Source organism: Mandrillus leucophaeus, unplaced genomic scaffold, assembly GCF_000951045.1.
Source record: "Mandrillus leucophaeus isolate KB7577 unplaced genomic scaffold, Mleu.le_1.0 Scaffold724, whole genome shotgun sequence".
NCBI classification, from domain to species: Eukaryota; Metazoa; Chordata; class Mammalia; order Primates; family Cercopithecidae; genus Mandrillus; species Mandrillus leucophaeus.
Genome location: NW_012107853.1, coordinates 296,469 through 317,913, shown reverse-complemented (window position 1 = coordinate 317,913; position 21,445 = coordinate 296,469). Strand labels below are relative to the sequence as shown.

Genomic DNA, 21,445 nt, shown 5'->3' with positions numbered 1-21,445 from the left:
TCAGGTTTGTCAAAGATCAGATGGTTATAGATGTGTGGTATTATTTCTGAGGGCTCTGTTCTGTTCCATTGGTCTATATCTCTGTTTAGGTACCAGTACCATGCTGTTTTGGTTACAGTAGCCTCCTAGTAGAGTTTGAGCAAAACTATAAATTAGTTTTCTTCATTTTAAACTTTCTTCCCATTTCTTAGACATTCAAGTAACCAAAAAGAGCTTATTTGGGACACGAGCACTGATCCCCACCTGTTGCCTTCCTGTTCAATATTACTAGTTACTACCTTTTGACGAGCAAAGTATCTAATACTATCAATTATATCAGGAGATTTCTACTGACGAAGGCAGGGTATAGGGTTAGATGATTAAGTGCTTACAAACCCATTTCTACAGAAGAACACTGGCAAGCACGGCTGTGAGGGTTAAGGTTCACCAAACATCCTGGATTAGAGACACTAAAATGATACCGATGGTATTTCTACAGATAAAATGTATAAAAAATAAAATGCAAAACAATACTTAGACAAAAGCAAACCATACTACTTTATATTTAAATTTCCCACTTGAGGGCTAAAATACAACTTGTGCCACAATGTTATTTAGACATGACATACTTTATATTTGCAATCTTTTTTTAAACCAAAGACAAACCCTACCAGTCCAGTCTTTCCAGTAGTTAAAAGCCTTAGCAGTATGACACACAACCTAGTATCTCCAAGGTAAATCTTTATGATACCAATAACCAGTTTATAGAGAGATACTAAAAAACATGCAGTTCATTAAGCCGTAGTGAACCTTGGCATGAAGAGGCAGGGCAGTGCTGTTTAATTATACCAGTATAATGCTTCCCCAGCAATCCCAATGAATTCTTGCTTGCTCATAATATTTTCTCTAAAGTTTTAGGAATTGGTTCCCAGAAATCTTCTAGACTGACTTAAGACAAATCTGGGCTTAATTTCTGAGGGTGTATAGGAACATGGTTTGTCCCAAGATAATGGCCTCAGCATTAAGTTTATTTGATTATATACATCAAGTTTTAGGAAAGGTAATAAATTCACAACATCAAGCAGACAAAATTAGAATGTATTGGTGGGAATATATAATACTTGTGCAGATTGTTCTGATTAAACCAAAGGTATAATAAAATATGAGAGTAATGTTTAACATGTCCAGTGGATTTTTACACATTGTATACAATATCCTGTCTTTCATTCAAAGTTCCCAAACATAGATTAGATAACCACTTGGTAGAAATTTAAGCAAGGAGAATCCAAATACAGGCAACTGCACTACGTAATATTTAAGGTTCTCTTATAATCTCACAAATTCTATCATTCTCAGTCTCTGCTGCATACCTTAAAGTACTTTATGTTAAACAAATACTAAAAAGTTTGAATTTTAATTTAAAATTCCATAAATTGCTTTTATTTAAAGCACAATGTATCTATTCGCACTAATGAATATGAAGAAAGAATTTTTCTCTAGACAACTATCAAATCCATTTAATGAACTAAAAATGTTCTGAAAATTCTGCTCCTCAAAAGAAAATATAACAAATGTTAAGAATAAAAAAAAGTGCTGAAACAAAACTCCTATTGTATTATACCTAGTTTTAACCTGACTACTATTTAAAAGCCTACTGGCTTAATGCTTAATTAGCTTTGTATTCACATAAGTCTCTAGAGACCAGTTTTAGCACAGACTAACTGGAAAACACGACCAGAAGACATAGGCCTGGGGTATGACTGCCCTGGAAAATCAGGAGCTAAGGAACTGATAGAAAGTATTAGAGCCCAATGTCAATGTACTTATTTCTTAAAATTGCTCAATACTTTGACTATACAGAAATATTTAAGAGAATAATATGATAAATACCCATGTATCCATCATGTAGGTTTTTCACATCTTAACATTGTGCCACATTATTTCCTCAGATTATTTTCCCTTAAGTATAACAGATATAGCTGAAGCCACTCTGTTTCTGCAATCCTGTTCTCCTACAGAGAACCTGTATCCTGAATTTAGCATTTATCATTTCCATCCATGTCTTTACACTGTAACAACATGTGTATGTAGCCATAAACAATACTAACATGTTGCATGTTTTTCAAATTCAGAAATGGAATCATCCGATATCAAACTTCCTGCAAAACTGTGTATTCTGAGATTTATCCATGGCACTTGTGGCTCAGTATATCACTTACACTATATTACAATATTCTCTTCTAAGTATGTACCACAACTTATATTTCCATTTTCCTGCTATCAGAGTTTACAAGTGTTTGTTCTTACAATCATGACTGCACTGTATAATCTGGTGTCTCCCTGGGCACAAGTGACAGGACTTCTCTGGCACTCATGTTTAGGACGAAAATTGTTGGGTTGTAGAATATGCTACTTTTCGACCATATTTCAACTTTGCTAAAATATTATCTAAAATGATTTATCAATATACACTCTAATTAGATGCATTTTTCAGTCCTCATTCTTCATATCTTTGTTCCACTTAGCTCTGCCCAATTTCTGAAATTATATTTCACTTTAATATGCATTTCTGTGACTGCTAATCAGAACAGGCATTGTTTTCATGTGTTTCACATGGCCATTCAGTTTTCTTCTTCAATGAAATAACTGTTCATATCCTTGCCCATTTTTCTATTTTGTTTTCTTTTTCTTACTGATAAGAATTCTTCACATAATATAAAAACGAATACTTTACATATTATAAAGACTGACTCCAAGTCTATGGCTTGTCTTTTCTTGTACAAATTTTAGAATGTCTTTAGGTACAGGAATCACTCTGTACTTTTAAGATATTTTCCTTACAAGTCATAAACATATTGTCCTATTTCTCCTAAAAACTTTTGTTTTTTCATGTATTTTAGGGAGCGATACATACTTTTTTCCATATATATAACCAACTATTCTGTCACCTTTAATTGAATAACCCTTTCACCACTGAATTTAAGACTGATTCTATCTTATGTGAAAAATGCACATAGCATGTAAGATGTCTGTTTCTGAGTTCTCTCATTTCTCTCAGTTCTATCGATACCTCACTTTCTTAATCTGTAAGTCTTAATAACTGGAAAGATGAGTCCCTTCATTTACTCTTATTTTCTAAAACTGCCTTATTTTTAGCTGTTTCCCATTTCACATAAATTTTAGAATCAGCTTGTCAAATCAGAAGGAGAAAAAAACTTTTTAGAATCTCATTGAAGCTGCATTGAATTATAGATTATTTTGGAGGAACACAGACTTCTTTATGATATTGAGTCTTCTTTTCCATCAATATAATAGATCTCTCCACTTATTTATAATTCATTTATGTCCTTCAATAAATGTTTCTAATTTTCTTTCATAAAAGTCTTACGAACTTTTGTTATAGATAGTCTTAGGAGCTTTATGACTTTCTTGATGTTATAAAATGGAGTTTTCTAAATTACATTTTCTAATCATTTATTATTGGTGTACAGAAATGCAATTAGCAGGGTTGTAAAGGGTAGACTCAGGAGTCAGACCTCTGGGGTTCCAATTTTGCCTCTGCAGCTCCTAACAGTATGATTATGGACAAATATTTAAATTATCAGTACTTCATTTTCCTCATCTATGAAAAAGTTTACGCCAGGGGTGGTGGCTCACGCCTGTAATCCCAGCACTTTGGGAGGCCAAGGTGGGCAGATCACGAGATCAAGAGTTCGAGACAAGCCTGGCTAACATGGCGAAACCCTGTCTCTCCTAAAAATACAAAAATAAACCAGGTGTGGTGGCGGGCACCTGTAATCCCAGCTACTTGGGAGGCAGGTTCATTGCAACCTTTTGAACCTGGAGGTGGAGGTTGCAGTGAACTGAGATCGTGCCACTGCACTCCAGTCTAGGCGACAAGAGCAAGATCAGGTCTCAAAAACGAAAAAAAAGGGGCCGGGCGTGGTGGCTCATGCCTGTAATCCCAGCACTCTGGGAGGCCGAGGCAGGCGGATCACGAGGTCAGGAGATTGAGACCATCCTGGCTAACATGGTGAAACCCCATCTCTACTAAAAATACAAAAAATTAGCCAGGCATGGTGGCAGGCACCTGTAGTCCCAGCTACTGGGGAGGTTGAGACAGAAGAATGGCGTGAACCCGGGAGGCGGAGCTTGCAGTAAGCCGGGATTGTGCCACTGCACTCCAGCCTGGGCGACAGAGTGAGACTCCGTCTCAAAAAAGAAAAAAAAACAAAAGTTTAAAAACATAACTGCTCAACAGCATTGTTGTGAGAATTAAATGAGTTAAAATTATAAAGCACTTAGTGCTAGACAGTAAAACTTAATAAATGGGCTATTACTGTTTTTGTATTATTTATCCTTTATTCAGCAACCTTGCTGAACCTTGTTATTATTTCTTAAAATTTGACTGTAGAATCATCTGGATTTATAAATCTGCAAATAATATATATTTGATTCTTCCCTTCCAATCCTTTTAATTCTTTTTGTCTAACTTCACTGGATCCCCAATAAATGTTTATTTTGTTCCTGACTTTAAATTGATTATTTCTTATGTTTCACCAATAAGAATAGAATTCACTTGGGTTTTTTGGGTAGAAACCTCAAATGTAAAGAAATTACCTAGTCCTAATTGCCAAGATATATAAAAGGAACAAGTGTTGACCTTTATCAAATGATTTCTCTCCATCTATTAAGCTGATATTTTAGTTTATCTTAAGTTTTGAATGAGGTACACTAAATTTGTAACTACTTTTTTTTCTTGCTTCTGACTTTATTATTATTATTATTTATTTATTATACTTTAAGTTCTGGGATATGTGTGCAGAACGTGCAGAAGGCTTGCTTTTATGCTTTTATATTTTTAAATACTTTTATACTCCTACCTCCCTTGTATCCTTTGCAGTGATATAAATGAGTGCAATAGACTTGAAAAGGTAAGTGGCAACTTAAAAAAATAATAGCCTTAAGCCAGGGCAAAGTTCCATCTTAGCAACTGTAATAAATGTAAGAATACTGTAAACACATTAGACGTGAACTTCTAGTAAAGGAAGACAAACACAGAAGAACTGTATTGGGTGAAAGCACAGACAAATTATGGAAAAACTACAACAGGCATCAGCAAATGCCTTAAATAGCAGCAAAAGAAAAATGACATTGATTTACATTTAGAGTCTTAAGTAAATAGTTGAAGTGAACTGTGTACTGAGTATTTTCAAATTTATTAAAAGGAATATTGCCAAGAATTGTAAAAATAAACTTATCTTTAGTAAGCGTTGTTATTTGTCCTAAAAGGATCTTTAGACAACTGAGAAAGTTTCTGAAAAAGTTTAGTTAGCATTCATATTGGGAAATATGTGATATAAATCTTAGTCTACAGCCTTGAGTATATCAGTTAAATTAGTGTAAGCTTAACCAACAAAGCTTTATTTACAAATAACTGGACTCAAATTAATCTGTGATTCACTAGAGTAATAACTCTACAAATCTTTTAAATAAAAATATGTAGGTAGTTGGGCAAGATTTCAGTATGCAATGTAAACATTAAAGGAACTGAACAAATACTTTTTCCAATAATATAGAAATATAACAAGTATTCTATAGGAAAATATACCCTTTTGAAAATTTTCCTTTTTATAACATAAAAAGGCTTTAACATAATTAATGCTTTCATACCATTATGACTAATGATATAAAAGAAGTTCTTTAAGCCAATGACTCAAAATACACATGAATAACTCTGATGATGTGTTTTTCCAGTTTTACAAAAAATATCATTCAAATTAGAGTAAAGGAGTTTCTTGCAAAGTAAACCCAGTAAGTTTTGTTTGATGAAATAAGGACAGGCTGAAGAAATTCTGTCACTGATTATTCTTATCTCTGTAAATCTTCCCATCTATTCTGCGATAGATCTGCCCTCTCTCTGGCACCACCCACAGACCTGCTCCCAGTCCTACAAAGGCAGCATGAAGGAAAAGGTAAATCTTAACCCAGATAGTCAACAAAAATTGAAGGAAAATCTAGACGCTACAGTAATACCATAACAATAATTATTGCATACGTAATGACTATTGAGTGCTTACTATTTTACTGTGTGCCAGGGCTTTACATGTATTAACTAATTTAATCTGTCTGTGTTAACATCACACTCAAAATAATTTACATTTGAAATATAAACAAGTCTCTAATCATCAGAATTACCTCCTTAAAAGTTGATATCAAAAGAACAGGTATATTAAATAAATTCTAATTATCTCCCATCACATTCTGTGTAATAACTTAAATGTAATAAGAGTTATCAGAATAATGAAATTTTATTCCTTTCCTCCCTTCTATATATCTAGTTCTAATTATCAAGATAATTTATTATTCATATTTCAATTCACTTTCTTTAGTAATATCCTACAATATCTAAATACATAGTTGTATATGTGGTAAAAACATGTAGTGAGCATAAAATGTTAGCAATCCTATTTGAAGATTTAAAAATACATCCTTGAACCAATGACCTAGTAACTGAAAGCTTTTATTGTTTTCCAATAATAAGACATATAGTCTAATTAAAGTCATTCATCCAATCATGCCGTTATTGGCTAAGGCATGTGCTAGTGAGAAAGTACCAGACCAAGAATGTGGAGACAGGGTTTTAATCCCGATTCTGCTGATAACTCACTGTAAGATTTTAGAAAAGGAAATTAAGCAGTTTAGACTTCAGATTAATAATATGAAAAATGAAAAGTTTAACCAGGCAATATGATTCTAGATTTTAATGAAAATACCTGAGAAATCATAAAGTACTCTGAGAATGTATGAAGTGTGAATAGCATACAAAGCTCTAAAATCTATGAAACATACTTTTAGTTTTGGGGAATTTATCGGAGAAAAAAAGGACATTGTTTAAAACGTAATTGGAGAGCTCTGTCAAAAAAAATTAGGCTCTCTAAATCATCTTGGAAGAAGGCTAGTATAAAAATTTAAGATAAAAAATTACTGTTAAAGGTTACTAAGCATATTAGGTTTAATACTTTTTAAATTAATTTTAATTATTTAGTTCGATGAATGCTTAGTAGTAATAAGGAGTCCGTACATAACTAATTTACATAACATGCTTATAACTGTTTCTTGGACTTGATGCTTGTACTATCTTTAATTGTTAAGGACATTCACAGTTGCTGGTCACGCCATATGGTATATTGTTGTTTACTTCTTTATTTGCTTGCAAGTCCTTGATCAACAGTACAATGGTCACTTAAAATACTCTTTTTATTATAAAATGTCATATACTTTATAAAAATTATTTTTTGACATAGGTTTCAAGAGTTTACTGCAGTAAAAGAAAAATAAGGTAAATACTATCTGTAGGTTCTGAACTTCAGAAAACTTATAATCTATCAGGTTGATGCTCACAAAAAAAAATTCTCACTGTCTTTCTAGGAACCACTTTTTTAAAATCAGGAACGTAACAGTTTTTCAGCCTTGGGCTTCATTTCCCACCCCTATCCCAAGTATATGTCAAAAAATTTTTTAGATAAATTGGGTCTTGAATTTTAATGTACTGCAAAGCGATTGTGAAGTAAGAAAGTACAGAATCATTTTTGATCAATCTATCACAAACAATTTTGGAATAGGAAAAACCACAGTTCTTTAACTGATGTATACAACAGCTGCAAGAGCTGTCACAGAAAAGATATCTGGGGCCGGATCAGGAATTAAATGAAACAGTTTACTGTCTGAACATTCCAACCTCAAAGGAATAAAACCAAGTATCTCAGAAATTCATATACATGCAAGGCTACATTTAAAATAGCACCACTAGTAATGGCTCTCAACTGAAAAACGGGAAAGCTACTAACAGTTACATAAGTCAAACAGGGTTCCATCTAATTATGAGAGAAGAGTAGCCATTTGTAAAGGCATTACTGACTGGAATGCAAATGAATGACATCAAAGGATCTAGAAAATAAATCTGTAGTAGATTTTAGAAAAGAATCTTTTAGACACAGAAGAGGTAAAAACAATTCACTGAGAGAAAAGAGAGCAGAAAATGGGCCATAAACTGCTTCTTCCGAATATCAGCACAACTCATGTTGAATGGCATACCAACGGTTAACTAAAATATTGGGACATTTGAATAAAACTATATCTCTTCTCCAGGGTTAAAGGTGAAACCAAAGCAACACCACTAGGCTGCTGCCCTTCCTAGAGGAGTACAAAAACTGTTACAAAACGGAACCTGCTCATGCTAGACCTTTAAAAATCACAGTTCCCTTGGGAAAATGGTCATATGGTTAAGATAAGACTATTACTATCTACATTATACACTGACTTTTCTAGAAGCTTCAGATTTCAGTTATAAATATCAAAGAAGGCTCAAATTTAGGTTATGTTATTTTACCTTGACATAAATAAGCGACACCTTTTTCCTGCTAAAAGTGATACTAATTTTTATTTCAAAATTTAAATTACAAATTTAAAATAATAAATATGATTGGTTCTGTTTCTCAACTTGGTACAAAATCAAAGTAAGAAGTATTTTTAACTTGCTGACTTTACCACCTCAGTTATTATATAAGAGACTATGACTAACTTCATTTCTAAAAACAGAACAAAAGGAAGATTTGCATTTTACCAGAAGCAGGAGGAAAAAACATGAAGTAGATATAAATTCCTGACACTTAAAGTGTTTTAACATTGGAATGGGATATTATATACAGAATACAGATTTTAAAACCTGTTAAGAAATTTTAAATTGTCTAGGCTCTTATTTTTCCAGGCTGAACTAGTACTATTTGATAAGAAGCTTAAAAGCTAGTACTATTTCAGGAGGACATGTTTGTGTATTCTTACAAAAATTTAATATAACAAACACATATTCCTAGGAATTCAGGTACATCAAAGGTAACAGGACTACCAAAACATACATTAGTTCTAGAAATCAGAAAACTTAGAACCTTAATTTTAACGGTGTAAAAACTCTCTTTTGAGATAAAGTTTTATCATATTAAAATGTAATCATACATACTTTAATGTTACATAGTTCTCTGCACTTTATTAAGCTATGAAGTTTGGTGTGGAACTCTGATACTATCATAGGTAGTTTTGGTTTTTGTGGGTTTTGTTTTGATTTGCAGGAAGTAGAGGGGAAAGGTTCTATATTTGGTGAGTATGGAACTGACAATGAGTTTTTGTTAAAAGAAATAGGCTTTGGAATCAGACCAAAGGGTTATAATTCAGTCCCTAATCACTTTCCAATTGCAAGATCTTGAGCAAATTACCTACTTAAGTCTCAATTCTTTCACTCACAATGGAAATGACCCTAACAACAGCTCTCACTAGGGTTACTATGATGCTTACATGAAATGTATGTGCCAAACATTTAATTCTGTGTCAATAAATAGGAGCTATTATTACTACTACAATTTCTTGTTACATTTGATCTGAAAACTTTGAGAATCCCTGCGGTACAGGGCTAAGCAGAAAACTGACTCAGCTTTCCAGAACATGGAATCTGGCTATCTATCCTGGATTCAGGACTGAGAACATGACATCACTTTCTAGTCCTTCCTCCTATAATTTTCTTAAATATAAACTTAACCTAAGACATTTTAGATTTCTGGTATCTTCCACTAAATGCCATATAGCATTCTTTTTTTAAAAAAGAAATTGTAGTTCAAACCATTATTATATGAGTAGTAGATGCTTTTTTAAAAAGCTATGAAAAAGAGCTGTAAATTCTGAAATTCCCCCATTTATGGTTTTGAAAATTAAAATATTGATATCATTTAAGCACTGGAAAGAAAAATGTTCAACCTCTGTTAAGAAGCTGAACATACTAATCAGCCCTATTAAGGGCTGATTTGTGATTCAGAGAAAATTCTGGTCTCCATGTTATTTTAATGAAAGGCATTTATTACTGAGGTCTAAAGAAACACCATATACATATGGAATACCATCTTAGTGGTAAAGTCTCTGAGATTTAATACAAAATATTTTATGGATGGAGATGGTTATCCTTTCCAATACCAATACCAATGAAGGGGGGAAGCACCATACTTGAAGGCAAAAGGCCAGAAAGGTTACTTCCTTATGCAAACTTAAGGAGCCTCTTTATACAGCCTACCAAATTATTTTAAGTGTATTAGCACTGCCCATTTCCATTAATCAATAATTGAAATATTATTAACCTACCAGGAAAAAAATTAAAAATATGATATAAGCTGGCAGCTTAAGAAATATAGGCAGGTTCTTTTAATCATAAAAATTTTTGTTATATTAACCTAATGCACAGAAAACAAGAAATAAGCTAATTGGAAATAGGAGAAAAAAAGATATTTCTTGAAACCGACTGGGAAAATAACCATCTGTGTTGTACAATCAGCAAAACCTACTTCAAAAAGTAATCACCTCTCTACAAACATGACAAATACTAATGTTCAATTGCTGAATTTCTAAATAATTAAATAATTAACCATTCACCTAAGAGCAACCAAGGTAGCATATGCCCAAATATAATCTAAAAATAGTTTCAGTGAAAAATTCTGAAGATTGTTTGAGTCAAATATTTAAATGACTGATTGAGATCTCCTTACCTCTTACGGTACAAGTTTTAAGATCAATACTTAAAATTATTCCAAATGACTATATTTAGCAGTAGATTCATCAGGATACAACAGCTCTGCATTCCGTACATGAGCGTAGAAAATAAGTCATAATCACAAAGGTTCCAACCTCACCACCACAGGTTAACTCCAAGTGAGGTCCCACATCACTGCCAGGTTCCAGCTGTTTTCAGGACCCCTGCAGCAGCACGATTCTTGGCCCTGTTTTCAGTCCAGTCGGTGGAGCCCAGCAAGCCAGCAAGTGTGTGGGAGAGCTCTGCCTCCAGGAGCTTAATCCTCCTCTCTCAGCACATACTGCTTTGCAACACCACAGAAACGCCCCAGCCTAAACTCACACTTGCAGAACAGGCTTCACCAGAAGAGCTCCACCCATCAACTCCACACAGGTGAGCATTTCCTGCTCAGAAAACAACATATGAAATTGATATTAAATTGTCTTTTCTCTTTTAAAAAGTTAATTGCTTGTCAGTTGTTTGCTAAGTAGGTGGGAGACAGTGTATCCAATAAAAATGATGGCACTTTAGGCTCCCTTAAAATAAGAAAAGTAATTGATCAAGTAGGAAGTACTGCCAGTAAAAGGCTGAATCACTAAAACAACAGGATAGGCTGAGAAAACAAATCTTTTAATATCTTTGCTGATACTGAGCTAAGATTGTTATTCCATTAACACATTTTTTTAAGTATCAACTTACACAGTCTCTGTGTGAAAAATTCTAAGACAATCTCTTATGCAATTATTAGGGAAAAAAATAAAAAAGGTTTCTTCAGAATGGGAAATCCAGAATTAAAGAAGTTTTCCCAAGTATAACCTTCTCCTTCATACACTACACAGAGGTCAAATATGTAACTCTCCTTCACCCATGGAGTACCAAGGCACTTACTTTCCTCTACCAGAGACATTCATTAGCAAAAGTGAAAATCTTTGGCAACTATTATCAAACTGGCATTCAATCTCAACTTGTGACTTTTTAAAGCTTTAAAGATTCTTGTTAGTTATTTGCAAAACACAATATAAATACTGAGATTCAATACTTCTACTAACTAATAATACTGAACTGTGTTAACCCAATTATTTATTTATTGAAGAAACAAATGAATCGGAAAATATTTACATATTTTCTGTTCCAATGACTTTTTTTTTTTTTTTTTCCAGGTAAACTGGTCATGTTATTAGCAGTAGTACTGTTTGGCATAACAGGTTTCCAGTAAATAGGCATGGAGTTGCATGGAGGTGACAGAGGCAGGCGCAGGCCAGCTTCACTCACTTCTTCCACTCGTTCTTTTCGTAGTCCCACTTGGAGGCTAAGCCCTGGATGGGGTTCACCTTCATGTCCAGCATCCTCTTGGTCTGCATGGCCACCCACTCTTTGTCAAAGGTTTGCGGGAGGGGGCCGTACACATAGAGCTTCTCCCACATGATAAGGAGCGCGGTGAAGCCGATGAAGAACATGGCAGTGCCCACAACCGTCTTCCACTCATTCGAGCGCTTGTTCATCTCAGCAAAGCTCTCCTTGAACTTAATGCGATACAACTCGACTTTCTCATCCATGGAGAGGCTGCTCCAGGACGCCTTCTCCTTCTCCTTCAAGGCCTTCTGGCTGGCGGACAGGTGCTTGACATGGGCCACATCCGGCAAGGGATAGTCACGCCGAGCCACGTAAGCTGGGAGCGAAAAGTCTTCGCTCTTCACGACACTTTCATGTGCTCGTACACACACAGAGGTGGAAATTGCTCGCTTGCCAACTAGGCTAAATACCCTGGTAGCCAACATTCTGCCGCCACTGCCCGCCGCGACCGCCCTCTACGCCCGGTGTCCCGCGACCGGAAGCTGTTCCAATGACTTTTTACTAATATTAACGTAAATTCTACTCTCAGGTATTTTTTAATTTACAAAATAACATTATAGCACTTATGTGCCACACAATTCTAGGTATTTAAAAACATTTTTTATCCTAATCTAATGAAGGCAGTTCTATTATTAATAGTCTTAGGAGGCTAAGGCAGAGAGATTAATAAGCAATTTGCCAAGGTCCCATAATAGTAACTGGCAAGAGACGAGATATCTATCCAGGGAGGATTCATCATGCACCATACCAAAATCTTCTGCTGTTGATTGAATTTATTCCTTCCTTCCTCTTTGAACATAGTTCTGAACATAGAATTGTTGATAAATGGTAGTCCACAACAAAAAAATAAATTTATGTGATTTTAAAATAAGAAAGACCATAGAGAATTCCAATATGTGGCAAGAGCAAAACATGTTAATCTTTACCAATAGAACATCTATGGATTTAGAAATTTAGCTGAATAGGAAATAAGACTCTTAAAATCTACTCCTATTGGAGAAGGCAAAGCCACTCTTCTTTAATTTTAAATGAATAACATCCCTCCCTCCCAACCTCTTCCTTACCACTAAAGACAGTAAAGGAGGGCAAGGGAAAGATAAAAGAGAGAGAGGAAGAAAAGAGAGAAAGAAGAGGAGAGATGAAGGAAGAGAGTGATAAAAAAGAAAGTACACATTTTTACTGTAGAAAAGTCATTTGGGAATATTTAGAACAATCCGTAAGCCCCACATATTATGTAACATATAAACATCCATGTTTATATGTGTTATGTAATATATATGTTAATATATATTATATATAAAATGTTATTTAAGTAATATATGTTATATATCAACATATAAACATTGATAGGAATAACTGTATTCCACAATCATTGGCCTGTGTGTGGGAGATTTACATAATTAATGACAATAATTCTCATCTGAAACCCAAAAAGCTGTACTCTAATGCCATATAAAAATACATGGTAAGAAAATGAGTGCTGCCAAAGCTGGTGAATTTGGAGTAAGGTCTGCATCTAGTTAACAGTATTGTGACCATGTTGTTTCCTGGTTCTGATAATGTACTACTATATAGTTACATTCCAACTGGGAGAAACTGAGTGATGAGTCCAGGGGATCTCTCTGTACTATTTCTGCAACTTCCTCTGAGATCAATTATTTCAGAATAAAAAGTTAAAAAATATAATTGACTGAAAAGATGCTGTGCCATCTAGTGACTATGTAGGAGAGGTCACTTGTTTTTCTCTCACATTTAACAAAACGTTTGGTGGCTATCCCCCTATGTTGGACTAGGATGTATCTTTGCATGGGTGGGAGAGGCAACAAGAGAATTCACTGGAAAGGCAATGGCTTCATTCTAATCATTCTATCATAAGAACTGCCTGAATGGGGCCGGGCGCAGTGGCTCACATTTGTAATCCCAGCACTTTGGGAGGCCAAGGCGAGCGGATCATAGGGTCAGGAGTTTGAGACCAGCCTGGCCAATATGGTGAATCCCTGTCTCTACTAAAAATAAAAAATTAGCCAGGTGTGGTGGCACATGCCTGTAAACTCAGCTACTGGGGAGGCTGAGGCAGGAGAATTGCTTGAATCTGGGTGGAGGTTGCAGTGAGCCAAGCTGTGCCACTGCACTCCAGCCTGGGTGACAGAGCAAGTCTCCATCTTAAAAAAAAACAAGAAAAAAGAAAAAGAAAAAAAAAATTACCTGAATGATTCAATCCCTTCACAGTATGTCTGCAAATTCTGCCAGCTCCGTGGCCAAAATATATCCAGAAGCAGATCACTTCTCATCACTTACACAGCTACCATACTGGTCTAAGTCACCATCATCTCTCACCTGGCTCATTGCAACAGCCACTGCCAGCCCCTCTTCTTCTACCTATCTCTGCCTATCCTCTTAACACAGTAAGCAAAGTGATCCTTTTAACAAGATAAATCGAACCAAACAAAAACTGCTCAATGTCTTCCACTGCCCAATTAATTCTAAATAAAAGCCAAAATCCCTACAGTGGCCCCCAGGCCCCAGAGGAGATCTGACCCCTCTCCCCTCTTGACCTCATCTCATCTCTTTACCCGCTGCTCTAGCCAATGTGGCCTTCCTCCTGACCACTTACCAAGACTGACACACATTCAACTCGGTATCGTTACACTTGCTGTTCCATCTTTGGAAAGCTCTTCCTCCGGATACATGCAGATCTCCCCTCCTCATCTCCTTCAGGTCTTTGTTTAAAAGGAGGCTTCTAATGAGCCATTCCAGGACTACCCTACTCTCCCTTGAAAATTATAACCCCACATAAGCCACATCCCAGCACTTCCTAGTCTTGGCATTCCTCTCTCAGCTTTATTTCTCTTCATAGCCCTCATCTATCATACTATATTGTTTATTTATTTATTTACCTCTCCCCTTCTTGTCACACATGAATACAAACACCAAAATGGTGGAATTTCTGTCTGATGTGTTCATGTTTTAGCCATAGCACTTAGTATGCACTCAATAAATTCTTGATCGATGAATGAATGAATACTGGAAATGGCCGAAAGCGGAAAAGCCTCTTTACTTAGGGCAAGAAAAAGACTGATTAGGGGGCTACTCCCAGCACTGACTAAAGGGCATATGCGTTTAGGAAACATTTTTGGTAACTATATTGAAAACTGTTCATGCTTATAATTATCAATCAAGAACCGTTTTGGAGCATCCATATAAAAGATGTGAATTACTGTAAAATACATCTGCCAACAAACAAAACCATGTAGTGGGGAAAAAAGACACACAGAAAGTGAAGTATCAAACTCAGAACTTTTTTGAGAGAAATGAATGTGCACTCAGGTGAGCTGAATGCAAATTCAAGTTTGTCAAAGAGTGGCCTAGGGAACCTTCACACACAAAAAATGGTCAGTCAATCACAGGTGAGGGAAGGGGGAAGCCCAGAGTACCTTGGGAGAAGAGAAAGGCAACATGTTAGTGAAGCTGAATGTAGGTAAGAAATGGGGTGGGGGGAAGGCTACAAAGATAAGTTCGTTCCAGTATTTGTGAAACAACTCAAATTCTACACTAAAAATTTTCTATCTAATTCTGGCACAGAGGGAGGAATTCACCCAAATTTTCTGAAGATAAGATTTACAGGATGAAAGTTGTACTCTAAAATTTTAATTTGATAAGTACTAGGATGGATTAATTCAACAGGCATTAGTTGTGTAACCACTATACACACTGCCTGGGGAGGAGATGAAGATGAATGACATGTTTGTCACTTATGAAGAAAGTACAGTTTAGTGAAGATGTGAAATAACTGCTATTAAATTTGCACTAGTGGTGGAGAGGAGATGGGATTAGGGAGTGGGTCAGGGAAACTTTCATGGAAGAAGCGGATTCTGGCCTGAGTCTTGAAATATAAGGAGGATTTCAACTGGCCAAAATGGGGAAGGCATTTCAGGGTGTAGGAACAGCAGGAGCAAAATGAAAGCTATGAAGCCATGTGCCATGTTCAGAAAATACAAGGAGATTCCAGTCAAGTATACAGGGAGTAATACTATACTAAGAAAATGGAAAAGAATGACTGGAAATGCTACAATATAATAGAGTTTGGGGATATGTTTTATGCATAGTGAGGAAAAATTAAAAGATTTTTTAAAATTAAAGCAGCATTAGGAAGGATGATGACTGAAAACAAAATTAGCAAATTAAGTAGGTTCCTGTAAGCAATTCTCTTTAACCTCAATTTAGCCCATCTTTTGCCCTAATTTCTGTTCTGTTTATACAGGCCTTATAAAAATGCAAACACGTTTTATTTATTCCTATTATAATAAAAGCAAAAGGAATTAAATTTTTGTTTTGACAGAGAGAACAAAAATCTTTATGTCTATTCAATGTTCTACAGTGGGCAGAATTCTGGGTTTTGAATTAACTAATTGCACACAAGTTAGTTAACCCACGTCAAGTGCATGGCACAGGGCCTGGCACACAGGACTATGTAAGTGCTGGCTGTGATTACTATTAGGTGTCAGGACATTTCAGTAAATCCTAGTTGTGAAGCCTCAGGCAAGCGTCTTAAGCTTCCAGTTGCCCCATTTGTTAAAAAGGGTAGGAAGGGGAGGGATGGAAATACATTCCCTATCCCTAGCAAGCTCACACGGTTGTGACCAGATTCATGTCCCATTTAAACAGTGGAAATGTAAGTATTCATAAACCCTAAAGCACTTTACAAATACATGGTATTATAAATTTTCTGTTTTCCCCTGATACAGAGTGAGAAAATATTATCTTGATCTATCCTTTGCAATGTATTTGGGGAGAAAGCTTCCCAAGACATTTTAGCAGTTTAGTACTCCTTTGACTCTCATATCAGTGCTTCTGAAGGTAGGGATTTTAACAATCTGATTCTTACCACATTTAAGCATTTGTTCAATGGGAAGCATATTCAGTGCAATACTCCCAAGAGAGTAAGTAAAAACCTGGACCTCTTTTAGTTGATATATAAATGTGTGGTCACTTCTTACTAAAGTGACATGCAAAGAAACATGGCTACAAAAGAGCAAAAAGTGTTGGAAACTGAAACAAGAAAGAAAATAGAAACAATCCAGGAGCAAGCAAGTCCAAATTTAAAACAAGACAACTGGAATTAGGTAATACTGAAAGTAAAATAACATAAAAAGCAAGATACTAGAGGACTGGTTTCCTGAAACACTACTACAAATAAAAGCCCGGCTGGTCCAAAGGTACTGAGTTATCTCAATTGATTGTACCCACGTCAGTTACAGATCTATTTCCCTGTTCTACTCTTTTCTGTCTTCTCACACATGCTCTTAACTAGTCTTACAGAAAAAAAGTCTCACCTTTAATGTATATCTGTTAACCGGAAAAAAATTATCTTCAAAAAAACAGAAATCTGTGATGCAAACTCCTTCCCCCACCATGGTTCTGTGAAAACTACTGTAATGAATTTGTTTCAGTCATGCACTGTGATAGTTTAGATATTTGTCCCCACCCAAATCTCAGGTTCAATCGTAATCCCCAATGCTGGAGGTGGGGCCTAGTGGGAGGTGTTTCGGTCATGGGGGCAGATCCCTCATGGCTTGGAGCTGTCCTTGCATAGTGAATACTCGTGAGATTTGGCTGTGTAAGTATGTGGCACTCTCTGCCACTCTCTCTAGCTCCTACTCCTGCCACGTGAGGTGCCTGCTCCCACTTCGCTTTACACCATAATTAAAAGCTCCCTGAGGCCTTCCCAGAAGCTGAGCAGATGCCAGCGCCATGCTTCCTGTACAGCCTGCAGAACTGTGAGCCAATTAAACCTCTTTTCTTCATAAATTACCCAATCTCAGGTATTTCTTCACAGCAACGCTAGAACAGACTAACACAACTGTGATATCTTGGCATGTAGATTTATATCAAATAAATAGTATCTTAAATATCTATATAAATTAAGTATAGTTTCTGATACTCATGAATTTAAATAACGTAGTAAATAAACATAAATCAATAAATAACAGTTGACATTCATTAAGTATCCAGGGGTCTTAAGTACCTTATCCCTAATCTTTGAAATAATAATCTTGCCTCACTTTTTAGATATGGAAATTGAAAATCAGAGAAGCCAAATGATATATACCCAGACAGTAAAATGTGGCATAGGGATTGAACCCAAGGTTGCCTGAACTTTTGTCCCTTTAACCCTGCTGCTTTTCACACAGGTAAATAAATTAAACATCTGCATTAACAGGTAAATAAATTAAACATCTGCATTAACTCTAGTGTCACTAGTGTCCATTTTATGGGGTAGATGCATTAAGGAGGATCTTGGAAATTACCTATTTGGGCAGGGTTCAGTTAACAGGAGATTACAATCTATTTCTTCGTATTCTACAAAATAATACATGCTCATTGTGATACAGGCCGGAGAAAGGGAAACACTGGGTAAAAGAGGGTGGTCCCTGGCAAGGGTCACACCCTCAAGCCTGGACCTATGACCCAAAGTGAGGACATGCATTCCTGTTTCCCACCCCCACAATTGTTGCCTTTTCCAAAACCACCTTGGCCTGTCCTGTCCCACATCCTGTGCCCATAGAAACCCCAGGCCCTAACAGCAGAGCGGCAGAATGGCAGAGAAGGAAAGAAGCAGCCGGATGTTTGAGAAGCAGCCTGACTTCAGAGGGATGGCTTGACGGCAGGACTTCGGAGGAGAGTTCAGCTGGGCACGGCTGAACTCCAGGGGAAGACCCCTTTCCGCTCCATCCCCTTTCCAGCTCCCCATCCCTCTGACAGCCACTTCTACCACTCAATACAATTCTCCATTCACCACCACCCTTCAATTCATTTGCACGTCCTGATTCTTCCTGGACCCCAGACAAGGACTTGGATACAGGTGCAAGAGGCTGTCACACTGACCCTCCACTGAGTTGTTTAACATTTAAGCCACCCATGGACGGCAAAGCTAAAAGAGCACACTGTAACACACGCCCTCTGGGGCTCCAGGAGTCATGGGTAACCTCTAGATGCTGCCATGGGCCTGCACAGAGTTCTGCTTCTACCAGTTGCCCAGAAGTGCTCATCCTGGCCTCTGCACCCACTCACCTGCATGCTCCCCCTGACCTGTGAGTCCTGAGAAGGGGCCAAGGGAATGATCCCATTCAATTATAAAAAAATATAGAAGCAAATGGAGAAAAAATGAAATGTTTCTTACTGTCTCCATAATCCCATTCCCCTTTCCAGTTACGTATGTAGCCTTCTAGATCCTCTTTCTATGAATTTACAATGCGATTTTACTGTTTTGTAATTTGCCTTTTCATTTAACAATGTATCAGAGAAAAAAATCCCCTGGTTTACTGCGTAGGCTTCTACTTACTGTGTGGTGGTTGCAAAGTATTTTACAGTACAAAAGTACCAAAAGTATTTTTGAAAATACGATTTCCAACATTTGTGTATTAAAGCAATGCTGCAAAGAATATTCATCTGGATGGGTGAAATCTTTTTTAAAACTGCAAAGTGACCAATTCAAAAAGAGCAAGAGACTTAAATAGGCATTAATACAAAGAAAATAGACAATGGGCAATAAGCACACAAAAAGATGCTCAACATCATGACATTTTTGTATAATTCCCACCTGGATCAACAGAACATTACCAGTACTCCAGAATCCTCTCTCCTGCCCATCCCAATCATTGACCTCCTCTTTCCTCCCCAAAGGTAGCTGCTATCCTAATTTCTAATACCACAGAGCAGTCTTCAACTCTTAGGATTTTGAACTCTGTAAATGTATACATGAAATTTTACAGTGTAAGTGTGTACATCAGGACTTTTAATACTATTTTTTGTGAGATTCAATCATGTTGTTGCAAATAGTTTTAACTCATTCATTTTTACTGGTGTAGAGGAATTTATTGTATATACCTTCATTTATTCATTCCACCATGTATACACCCATAAGTTTTGCCAGTTTTTAACAAATGGAAATAAAACTGCTATCCACATTTCTATGCACGTGTCTTCGTCTGTGTACATGAATCTCTATATACATCTAAAAGTGGAACTGCTGGGTTACAGTTGTGTATCAACTTCAATAGATAATGCTAATGATTGTCTCAAATTAATACTCCCACCATCAGCATATGAGAATTCCTATTAATATATATCTTTGCCAAACTCAGATATTGTTACCCTTAAATTTTAATTATTCTGGTAAGTATGTAATGAAGAGTCAATAAGGCTTTGATCTGCATTTTCCTAAAGATTCTTTACAAGTCCTTTGTCAGATACACATTCTGCAAATACCTTCCCACACTGTGATTTGCCCTTTCACTATCTTAATGGCATATTATGATCAAGTTATTACTTTGAATTGTTTAATTATTAAGCTTTTCAGTTATAATTAATACTATGTCTAAGCCAAGGTCATAAAGATATTCTATAGTATTATCTTCTAAAGTTTTATTGTTTCCTCTTTCACATACAGATTTGTAATTCTCCTGGAATGGATTTTTGTGTATGGGGTTAAATAAAGATCATCAGGCTTCTTTTTCTTTATATTCAGATGTCCAGTTGACTCAGTGCTTTTTATTGAAATGATTGCTCTTTTGAAACTGCCCTCCAATGCCACCTTTGTCATAAATCAAGTATCTATATAGACACAGGTTTGTTTCTGGACTCTATTCTGTTCCACTGATCTATTGGTCTATCTGTACATCTATACCAATGTCTTAATTAGTGAAGCTTTCACAATATATCTTGACACTACAGTAAGTTTCCCACTTTTCTGTTCTTCTAAATTTTCTTGGGTATTCTTGGCTCTGTATTTCCACATACATCTTAGAATCAGTCATCAATTTCTACAAAGATTCCAACTCAAAGCTTGGGGCATTTTTCAGCAACTCTGTCTTGATGGGTTCTGCCCTCTAGTTTTTGTTCCCCTAGCACTATGGCGACCTCCTGTACTCCATCAGCAGATATCCTAGGGGAATAATGTCTCTATATGTGGGGGTCGCCCTTCAGATTTCCTTCTGTTTCATCTTAGCACAATAACTGCTTACGGCTTTATTGACTCTCTAATGCTTCAAAGATACTTTTTATACCTCTGTCAACAATTTTTAACTGTCCTCAGAGGTAAGGTTGTCTAACTCACTAGTCTTTTATTTCCAGAAGTTAATGCCTCAAAAATCTCTGCTGGCTTTTCTTCGCTGTTCTCCATTTCTCCCACTCTTTCCCTCTTCTCTCTTCTACCCCCCACCCCTCTTCTTTCTTTTTTTCTGGTGGAAAAGGTGGATGATGTGAAAAGATGGGGAATTCCAGCATAGCAATTATTGTAAAAAGATCACCTAGTTTTACTCGAGAAAAGAAAAATACGAGAATTGAAGAATGTGTTAGGTGGGCTTAAGAGAAGACTGACTACACATAGCAGAGTGAAGAATCACTGAACTTGATGATAGGATAATAGAAAGTATCCAAACTGAAAACAAAAAAAGAGAGACAAAGAAAACAGGAGATCATGCCACTGCACTCCAGACTGGGAGA

The 21,445-nt window shown here is 36.2% G+C and overlaps 2 protein-coding genes across 2 annotated transcripts in view; both read right to left on the bottom strand.

Annotated features, from left to right (window-relative positions):
- Nucleotides 1-21,445, bottom strand: part of ARHGAP32 (Rho GTPase activating protein 32) — a 222,842-nt gene that overhangs the window by 52,844 nt on the left and 148,553 nt on the right. The gene's annotated exons all lie outside the window — the stretch shown is intronic.
- Nucleotides 11,738-12,418, bottom strand: LOC105528615. Its single transcript, XM_011965416.1, has one exon. It carries the CDS (start codon nucleotides 12,364-12,366, stop codon nucleotides 11,857-11,859), a length of 510 nt encoding a protein of 169 aa, XP_011820806.1. The 5' UTR covers nucleotides 12,367-12,418; the 3' UTR covers nucleotides 11,738-11,856.

What these genes read in the sequence shown, in the direction of transcription:
- LOC105528615 (XM_011965416.1), bottom strand. Translation starts at nt 12,366, where the DNA reads ATGTTGGCTACCAGGGTATTTAGCCTAGTTGGCAAGCGAGCAATTTCC.